The sequence below is a fragment of the Talpa europaea genome (assembly GCF_964194135.1).
Source record: "Talpa europaea genome assembly, chromosome: 4".
NCBI lineage: Eukaryota > Metazoa > Chordata > Mammalia > Eulipotyphla > Talpidae > Talpa > Talpa europaea.
In genome coordinates this window covers 29323775-29334298 of record NC_140070.1, presented here as the reverse complement: position 1 = coordinate 29334298, position 10524 = coordinate 29323775, and the positions used below count along the sequence as shown (strand labels likewise).

General features: G+C 42.0%; 1 protein-coding gene across 1 annotated transcript; it reads right to left on the bottom strand.

Annotated features, from left to right (window-relative positions):
• Positions 1-5111: 5111 nt before the first annotated feature.
• On the bottom strand, positions 5112-5995 carry LOC311170098 (arylamine N-acetyltransferase 1; the record flags this gene model as incomplete). Its single annotated transcript, XM_084232449.1, has 1 exon — positions 5112-5995. Exon 1 carries the CDS (start codon positions 5982-5984, stop codon positions 5112-5114), a length of 873 nt encoding a protein of 290 aa, XP_084088575.1. The 5' UTR covers positions 5985-5995.
• Between the last annotated feature and the right edge of the window lie 4529 nt (positions 5996-10524).

The window sequence follows — 10524 nt, the reverse complement described above, 5'->3', positions numbered from 1 at the left end:
TTTGCATACAAGGACATGAACTTGGATGAGGGTAGACTGCTATGTGCTGAACTGTGTCTCCTCAAAATTCAAGTGTTGATATCCTAACTAATAGTACTTCAGAATGTTACTGTATTGGGAGAAGGGCAATTAAAAAGAAAATTAAGCTAAAATGAGGTCACATGGACAAATGGATCCTAATTCAACCTGACTGGTATCCTTATAAGAAAGGATTAGAACTCAAACAACCATAGACCATGTGAGGACATAGGGAGAAAACGTTCATCTGCAAACCAAGGAGAGAGGTTGCAGAAGAAACCAAACTTATTGACAACTCAATTGTGGACTTTTAGCTTCCAAATCTGTGTGAAATAAATTTCCTTTGTATAAGCACCCAGCCTGTGGTATTTTTGCCCCAGCAAACTAAAACAACCACTTAGAAATATAACGGGGAACCACCATTTAATATAGGTTCTGAATTGTCAGAGAAATGTTCTTAAAAGCAGGGCACATGGCCTCCCTTTCATTCAGGGACTCACATGTTAACCTGGACCCTGAAGTTGCTCCATAGGTCCAAATTATTCAAGAGAATAATCCATCACCTTTTGATCTTTGCTCCTCTCCCAAGAGGGCCTCATTGCTCCTTCTCAGCTTCTCACTTTTGCATTGTCATCCCAACAGCTATTCTACAAAGCCCTCCTTCCTGGAGACAGCTTTGCCTCATATTTGCAAAAAAATGATCCACAAAGAGGTTCCTTCAGAGCAAAAGATAAGCTGCCCCCAGGGAATACTGAAATCTCAGCATTTAAAGAGATGGTGGGGAGTAGAAAGAACAACTAAGTGTTTGCTTTAAGAAAGCAAGCAATTACTTTCCTCTATAGAGGCTACACATTTCTTGGCCTTCAAGACATTTGGTCACTGTAGCAATAGTCCCCCTCATGACCTACTGGATTGTGCAATGAATCAATGACTCAGTCCCCAGACTCCACAAGAAGACAGCATCTCTTTACTTTCTACAAAGGAAAGAAAAAGTCCAAAGATCAAAAAGCCTGGCAGAGGAACTCACGCATTTAGCAGGTGGTTTCCTGGAGGGAAAGTGTCAGGCGTCTTTGTGGCTAGAAGGGGAGCTTGGCAATGGCTGTATGATCAGATACTAACAGGTTATGGTCAGAGGGGATCAAATCAGTAAGATTTTTATCTTGTTGGTTGAAACAATTCCCACCATTCATTGATCAAGAAAGTCTTTAATTAGGTTCAGGCCTCTGGTGTCACAGAAAGAACAAAGTCTAGTTGATTTTCAGCTTTGGTTAAAACAGCATCCGTGTCCATTTTTCATAGGCAATTGATGCTGCAAATGGCAATTTCTTCATTTACAATCATGTTTAGCCCGGCCACGGGAAATGCCCGCCAGTGACTCTTGACACTAAGTTTTCTAACTCCAGGATTTCACCTAAGATCAAGGTGTGTATGGAAGGCAGTAGAGAGGCTTCTGGTCAATTACCACACAGGATCAAGGTATATATGCAAGGTAGTAAGGAGGCTTCTGGTGTTTGATCATCTCCCCTCAGAGCTACTGCTACAGGGCAACCCTGATATAAAACGGGTTGCCTGACTGTGGGTCCTCACCCACACGCTTAAAAGGGACTTATTAATACTCAACTGCAGGCACACAAAAGGTTAATAAAAGGTTTATTTACAAGGGAAGGGAAAATGAGGAAATGTACAACTCAGGGAGAAAAGAGGGAAATAAAGTCTTAAATGCATCCTACCCGATCCGCTGACCAGGAATCCCAATGGCACACGGAGAGCTGGTGAAGAGCCAAGAGCCAGGAGGCCAAGAGAGAGAGACTTAAGGCTCACATGTCTGATTTTACACCAAACTTGGCAGCTTAACTCTGCCCTCAGGTCCCAGCAACCCTCCCTTTGGTGATGATGGGGTTTGTGTGTTGATGGCTTTGGTCTGGAGTCGGGGTGGAGTCCACAAAGCCTGTATGGAATTAGCTCATGACATCCTTTCCCCCTAACACTACCACTGAGAAACATGTCCATTTAAAACTGGGTGGTCCCCAGGGAAAGAGGAGAGTCCAGGTTCCCTGCCCCACCCAAGGGAACGTGGAGCTGAGCAGGGAGAAGGAGGACATGGAGACGAAACTGAAGACAGATGGAGAGCAAGGAGACCTGGAGGAGGCACATGGGCAGAGAGACATGTGAAAAAGCTGCACTTGCTTCTTGGTCGTGGACTGGGTGAAACAGACACAGGAGAGAGACCTGTGGGGAGGTTAGCAATGGCAGCTCTTATGTTGATTTTGATTTTGCTCTTTTCCTCCCAGAGTTGTCTGGTTGTTTCTGGCTGTTTCTGACCCTTTTCTATGGGCCCCTGCTGGAAGGTGCTTTAGACTTAGGGCAGGCTTTCAGGCCTCAGTGGCCCTGCTTTGGGCCAACCCTGTGTGGCTAGGCATTTACTCACGCGGGACGAGTAACTTCAGGTGCTAGATTTGGAAACTATATTCGTTCCCTTCTTTTTGTTGTATACTAATTGCGTTTAAGTTCCTTTCCAGGGCCTCCTTGGTGGCACAGGGGTTAAAATCTCAGCCATCAAGCTATCTCCAGCCTCTGCAACATATATTCGATTCCCGGCCAGGAAGCTACCCACATGGGGCAGCAGACCTGTTCTGTCTTACCCACTGCTCCCCTCAGCAGTGTCGTTCAGTACACCTGGCTATTCTGCTCCCCACTGTCTCTGGTGAATCCTCTCACATCCCCGCCCCCCAACACCTCTAGCTCACACCCCAGTTCTTGTATGCATAAATAAAATCTTTTAAAAAATAAAAAAATAAAGTTCCTTCCATTAAAGGTCTTATGTACTAGGTATGTTTTGTCATGATGCAGCCAATGGCAAAATCTATTTAGAGCAGAGAGGTTTAGGGTTTTGGGGGTGTCCCTCACCTGCCCTGTATCATATTGTCCCTTTGGCAGTGCTTCCTCAGTATCAGGAGCTCTGCTACTTCGTGCTCCAGATCCAGTGAGGTTCTGAGGAGAGCTCAGTTCTTAGTTATTGAACAACTTGACCAGTAAGTCTCTCCAAGGTCACTGCCAGCCCTCAGTGAAGGCAACCTCACATCTGAAAACTTTCCAGTCACACCCTTTAAACACATACCAGTGTGACTTTCCTCACTCACCCCCTTACAAGATATACTTAATGTTCACTAATATATTATGTTATTAAGATCCAGGTGCTTCAAACTCTAGTTAATGGGAATATTTGTCTAGTCTCTGGGCTTGGCCCCTGTGTGGAGATAAGGCAGGTGGGCTGCATATCACAGCCTCGGGCTGCAAATAGCCTTTCTGTAAGCAGACGCAGACACAGGTCTGGCTCTCCCCTGCCAGTTCTGGCTCCAACAGTTCTCATTTGGCAGTCACATGTTCAAGCCAACATTCACCAGTCTGCGCCCTTACTTCTAGAGTTCTCAGCTTGTGCAGACTTTTCTTCAGTATGTGCCAACGAGGTGCCCTAGAATTAACAGCAAAGAGGCTCTATATGGTGACCACCCCTCTCTCTTGTGTGCTGTACCCAGTGGTATCACTCCAAACACAGTTTAGTTTTCCCACCTCTTTCCACCATGTTGCTGCTCTGATCGCATATAATAGCCGTCTGTCCGTTATTTAGGGGCCATTGTCATTGTTTAGCTATAACCTGGTTTTAAATGTGTGGAGTAGGAGAACCTGGTGTCTTCATTCTGCCACCGTCTCTCTAGACTCCAAGACTGGACAACAGTGAGCAGAAAATCTGAGATATCATTAGGACTCTGATTCTGAAGCATAAAACTACATTCGGATTTGGGCCAGCTGATATCCTATTAATACTTAATAAAGGAAAAAGGAGGAAGGTTGAGGAGTTTCAGGACTAGGATTTCAAGCTAGAGGGAAATAAAGCAATATGGAGAAGGTACGTTTTTGAAAGAAAATAAAGCAAGATAAAAGAACTTCATCAAATCTTGACTCAGTGTCAAAAACATTACTGATGTTATTCATTCATTCATGTAACAAATATTTACTGAGTGTTTACTCTAGGTCTGGCAGTGAATTCTGGAAGTACTATCCCATTTTATCTCAGAAATTGGGTCACAGATTACTCAAGCAATTCCCCAGTGTCCACAGAGTTTGAACTTAGATCTGTGTACTTTGAAGCTCATGCATTTTTTCAAAGCGTAGCAGGAAGTAAAACAATGTAACTTGGACACATGAAAGACAGTGCAAGGAAGATTTCATTGCAGAAAAATAACTTAGTCTATAACATCTTAACTTTCAAACATAAAATTTTGTGACTGATGTATTAGCTAATAGTGTGCTAACATAGTTTTTAAGATATTCAGTTCTTACAGATAGATGCATTTTAAATTCACAATAACTATCACTTTTAGACATGACAGTTGTGGAATTTGAAATTCTAAATATTAGTGTTCCAAAATTAAGAAAAATCGCGCCTGAAAAACTGTGGTTGCGAAAAGAACCGTGTAGGAAATTATTAACTGTGTCACTCTCTTTGTGCTTAATCACCTGCCACTACGTGTTGGTTTAAGCCTTGTCTTGATACTATTAAGTTCTTTGGAAGCAATGTCATGTCTCATTCTTCTTTGTTGCAATCAAATCATAAGTTCCACGTGTGACATTTGTGTAAAATTTGGATATTGAATATTGACTGATTTACTGTAATAAAAACAATTTCCTCAGTGTGAATAGGGAAAACACTCTCTAGGAATTCAACAAGCAACCACTGTGGGAGGTTTTCCAGCATAATTCACTGCTTTCCCAAGAAAATCGTAGACCATCCTTAAAACACCATTATTAATACCAAATTTGAAAATGTGGTTATGCTTCTTGAAGAAGTCATTATTTATGTTGACATCTTTAAAGATGAATAACTTGAATCTAGGATTTTTTTCAACACAATGTCGCGGCATTGAGGAAATCTGAGAAATAGGTGGCCAGTTGAAAATTGAAAGTTTATCAACAGAGTGATAAATAACAGCAATCTATTTTATTTTCTCTGATTTTATATATATTTAATTTTTTTATAATAAAAAAAATCAATACCTGAAGAAATCCTGAGTCATTTTGACTGACTCCTGATTCTAAATGGTAAAAAACCGATCACCATGTTTGGGCACAAGCTTTTTCTCCAAGGAAATATTAAATATATTTTTCAGCTCTTCTTCTATTTCTTCCTCATTCAGTGTCTTAAATTCTACCAGATCCATATTGTCCCTATAATTGAATTTCCTATAAGTGAGGGTGAAGCCCACTAAACAGTGAACCCCTTCTAAGGTCTGCAAGGAACAAAAGGACTTGCTTGTAAACACAGATGTTGGAGATGTCTGAAGGAATGTATTCATAGCCTCAAAATCTTCAATTGTTCTCGGTTCAAGAGTAAAGGAATAAATTTTTCGGTGTTTGCTCTTTTCCAGGAGATCAGAATTAAGAAATTCTTGGTTTGGAATGTACTGCTCTCTTCTGATTTGGTCCAGGTACCAGATTCCGTTCTCTTCTGTCAAGCGAAAGATACAAGGCACCTGAGGCTGGTCCTTCCCAGAAATTAATTCCAGAGGCTGCCACATCTGGTAAGACCTTCCAAACCCAGCATCAACGATGTAATTCCTGCCATCAATGGTCACTTTCAGGAGGAGATGAATCATGCCAGTGCTGTATTTGTTGGCTGGAGTGTTGTAAACATACCCTCCTAATATTGTGGTCTCAAAACCAATTGTGGTCAGCACCCAGTAGAGAAGATGATTCACCTGGAGACACCACCCACCCCGATTCTCTCTCACAACTTGATCAAAAATGGCCTCCAAGCCCAATTCCATGGCTTCTCCACAATGGATGTTCAGGTTCTCAAAGGGAATGGCTCGGATCTGGTGCTGAAAAATGTCAGTCAATGTTTCCAAGTCCAATTTGTTCCTGGAGTTCTTATAACCAATTCTTTCAAAATATGCTTCAATGTCCATGATTCCCTAAGGCATGGGAAGCAAAACAAAAACAAATAGTGTGACTTTTGTCCTTGAATTTCTTTCAGTAGATCAGTGACAACTGTGATGCATTTTAATATATAAATGTATTTTAAATATGTAAATACACAAGATGTTTATAAATATCAGTAGTTACATTACTTTTGTGTAGCACTTTCATTGTATGCATTATCTTCACATACAACACTTGACATAATCTCATTAGAAAAATGTTAGCACTTCTTTCACATTTCAACAGAAGTTGAAAATTAAGTGATAAGTGAAGGCCTCCCCAGTGGCACAGCGAGTTGAGCGCCACGCTGTGAAGCTGTCCACAGTCTCTGCAGCGCTGGTTTGATTCCCGGACAGCCAGGGAGATACCCACATGGCGTGGCAGACCTCTCCTGCCTCACCCGCTGCTCCGCTCAGAAGTGTCTTCAGTCCATCTGCCTGTTCTACTCCCCGCTCTGGTGAATTCTCTCACCCTCCCGCACCTCTGACTGTACCCCAGTTCTTGTTTAAATAAAAAAAAAACTTTAAAAAAAAAGTGATAAATGAAGTGATAAATAGCTTACCTGTGGTTTTCTTGGTGATGAAATAAAGAGGTTTAAATGGGTATCAATTGAGACAGGGTTTAGTTTCTAACAGGAGCATTATATAATAGAGTATGCTGTAATCATGGCACTCCACACACACAGTTCCCCTTTGGTTGAAACTTGCCATTCAAAGTTTCTTCCCCACTCAAAGATTTATATTCATTGATCATTAATTTATTGACTCATTCAATAAACAGTCTGCTGAAATCCCACTGTGTATTTGCTACTGATCAATGCTTGTTGGCCCTCAAAAATCTTACACTTTTCTGGAGGATATAATAACACAGATAATGAACTGAATAAACAAATAAAGCATGAAATTTCTTAGATTATGATAAGTGCTTTGGGGAAAAGGAGACAGAATGTGCCAGGGATAAAAAGAGAGCTTGAGTTTCAAATGAAGTAGTCAAAAATAAATGGTGACCACAAGGATGTGAAAAAATGAGCCATCCTCCTCTAGGCAGAAGGGACAGAAAGTGAAAAGGTCTGAAAATGGAACCTGCCTAGGGTGTTCAAGGAATGTCTAGGGAGCCAGAGTGATTGCAGCAGAGTAAGAGGGAGCATGGGCTAAGACGGAGTCAGACAGGTGACAGAGAGCATGCAAGTCTTTGGTTTTTAATTATCTTAATTATTTTTTAAAAGATTTATTTATTTATGCACAGAAAAATGGGGGTACAGGCCAGAGGTGCAGGCAGTGAGCGGATCCACCAGAGACAGAATGGAGAACAGAACAGGCAAATTGACTGAAGTACACTACTGAGGGGAGCAGCGGGTGAGACGGGAGAGGTCTGCTGTACCATGTGGGTAGCTCCCTGGCAGGGATTGAACTCATGCTGTGGTGACTGCAGTTAGCTTCATAGGTTGCATCTTAACCCCTTGCACCATCAGGGAGGCCCCTATTTTTTATTTTAAAAGGACAGATTCATTAGGAAATGGAGAAAGTAAAAGAGGCATCTGTATAGTCATAGGCAGACAGGAAAGCTGCTCTTTGGTTTTTACTCTGACATGAGAATTTATTGTACAAAAGACAGTAAGGGGAACTTGAGGGTTGGGCACTGTATTCCAAATGCAATCATATAACAGGTAGCCTTTTGTGAATACCTCGTTTAATTTAGGATAATATTTTCAAGGTTCATTTATATTATAACACATATCAATACTTCATTCCTTTTTATGACTGAATAATATTCAATATTATGGATGTACCAGCTTTGTTTATCTCTTCCTTCCTTATGGACAGTTGGCTTATTTCCACCATTGCCTGTTGTGAACAAGATGCCATCAGCATTTGTGTTCAAGTACTTTTTTCAGTATCTGTTTTCAATTCTTAGGGTATATACCCAGTAATAGAATTGAGGAGTTGAATAGAAGAATCTTAAGGAATGTTTTGAGTCTCTCTTCTTTCTGTGTGCCTTTTTATATATTTCCTCTCCCTCCCTTTCCTTACCCTTCCTTTTCTTTTGTCTCTGAGGCCACTGCAAGGACACTAGAACCCAGGCCACTCCAGGGACAAGCGTCCAAGCTAATGATTTTCTGGATGGAAAAAAATTTGCTGAGTAAGCTATACTCACACCATCCCTCAACAGTGCTTAGTATACTGAGTCTGTGAAACAGCCCAGAAAGGACATCTGTGGAAAAGTAGTGATTTCAGTTAAAGACAGTTGTACTGAGACCAAGGAAGCAGGAAACTTGGAGCGGTTTTCATTTTTTTGTTTGCCCTCCTTGGGAGGGCAGATTCACCAAGATTCACTGGTGAAATATGCTAGTTTATAAAGCTGCCTCTGAATTTTTTAAGCCTACAAAGCCTAGGCAAAATAAATTTCTGGACAGCATGCAGCTAAATAGTTGACAGCTAGCAACTTCCTGTTGAGTGTGAGAGGGAGGGGTCAGATGTTTTGTGATTGAGAAACTAAAATGAGGTTCCTCCGAAGGGAAAGAGCAGTTTATGAAGAAGGAGCCAGCAGGCGGGTTATATGTGGGCACCATGCAGAACTGGGAGCCGCACCCAGAACGGAGCTGCCACAAGGCCCCCGGCTTCAGGGCCCTCCTCCTAGGCAGTCTCTTCTCTCTGGATTCTGCACAGCTGTGCCGGCGAATTACCCTCAATCTGCCTCAAGTGAAGGTGCTGACTCTTCTTTATGATTCCTGGAGCCTTTGCCCGCTAGTCTCCTGCCAATACCATGGTATCCCTTTAATCTTTGCCCACCAAACAGTCCAGCGTCCCTGCACTTTGGGGATCGGTAGAGAATTTCCCATGAGCAGGAGGAATAGGACTTGCGGTGAATTTGCTGCCTCAGGACTAACTGGGTCCCTCAGACACACCCAATCCAGATCAGAGCAAGTGGAAATCACTGTTATAATTATTCCAGAAGGAAATCCAGTTTCAACAAACACACATTATACACTTTACTTTTTAAATATGCTTCTTTAATCCTCACAACAACCCTTTTAAGGAAGTACTATTTTAGCTCCATTTTATTGCTGGAGAAAATGCATTTTAGAGACACTAAGGGACCTGCCCAAGTCCTCAGAGTTAGGGTCCCAGTGACCTTACCCCAGACAATTTGCATTGCAGTCTTCTCCACTGTGCTGTACAGTAGGAAAGCACAGGATTCCAAACTTTTGAACAAGCTCAGGACTTGAAATTCAGGTGTGGTACAGTAGCCAGTCTCTTGGACTCACATTAAGCCCCAGTTTCAAAGGATAAACAAGTCACTCACCGAGTTCCACTGGAACCCACAACCAGGAACCAGGTTGCCTAGTCCTGCCACTCACAGGACCAGCACAGGAAGTGTCCTCCCTGGCCTCCCAGAGTGCTCCACCCCCAGACACCCAGAGACTTCTGGGAAATGTAGTTGTGAGGAGTCAGCTGCGTCTTGTGCACCTTTCAATCAAATTTCTTCATTGAAAAAGATCCATAAATAACTGTGAGGATGAGGGGGTGTGACCTTGTATTTGACATAATCCCTGCTCGTAGGGACCCTGAAGTCAGAAGTCCTATGTATAATGTGGGAGGGGAGTATTTTCAAGAGGTTTAGGAAAATCAGACCCATATACCTAGAGGAGGAGAGGAAGCTGGATGGTTAAAATCAGCTCCCCAGATGACACCCTTTTTTCATCAATTCTATGAGGTCCATGTGTTTGTTTTTATTCCTTTCAAGCTCCATTTCCAATCCCATCTGCCACTTCACCCAAAGGCACTGTGCAATGTGACTGAAATGTGCCCATGTTTAGGTTGGGTATAATATAGAATGCTGTTTGTTTGTACTTGTGTCTTTAATATACATTAATGATATTGGTCTTTTAATCTTGCTATTTCCTATGCCTTTTCCTCTACACTATGTTTTTAAAACTACTTTAATGACACAATCTTTACCTTTAGTTCTCCCTTTGCAATAATTGTTCTGATCAATAATGCCTCTCAGGTCCTACTGCACTAATTTGGGATTCTTAACCTGAAGGCTTTTTCTGGGTCTCTGTTAGGGAGGCTGGATGGACCTGCAACTTAATGTGGTGACACCACTAAGCATAGCATGATTGGTACTGGAGGATAAATCCCCTCATATTCTACCAACTCACATGGATTACTCTGGGAACATAGGCAGCACTGCTGCCCCATGTTATTCCCTGGTATTAAGTGCCCTTTATCCAGAGAGATAACCTGCCACACTAATGCCCCATTTATTGACTCTCAAACTGTGCCATCTCCCTTTCCTAATTGCATATTGGTACTTCCTTTAGTCACTTCCCAAATAAGCTACTGAATGCAATCTTCACCTGAGCATCAAGTTTTAGGAGAACCCAACCTAAGACTACCTAGTCCCACTCATGAAGGACACTGATGCTGTCTCCAACACCTGGTTATGACAAACACTATTATGATAAATGCTTTCCTACAGGTACCTGCCAATGAACATGAGAACTTTGCATGGATTTCTATCAGA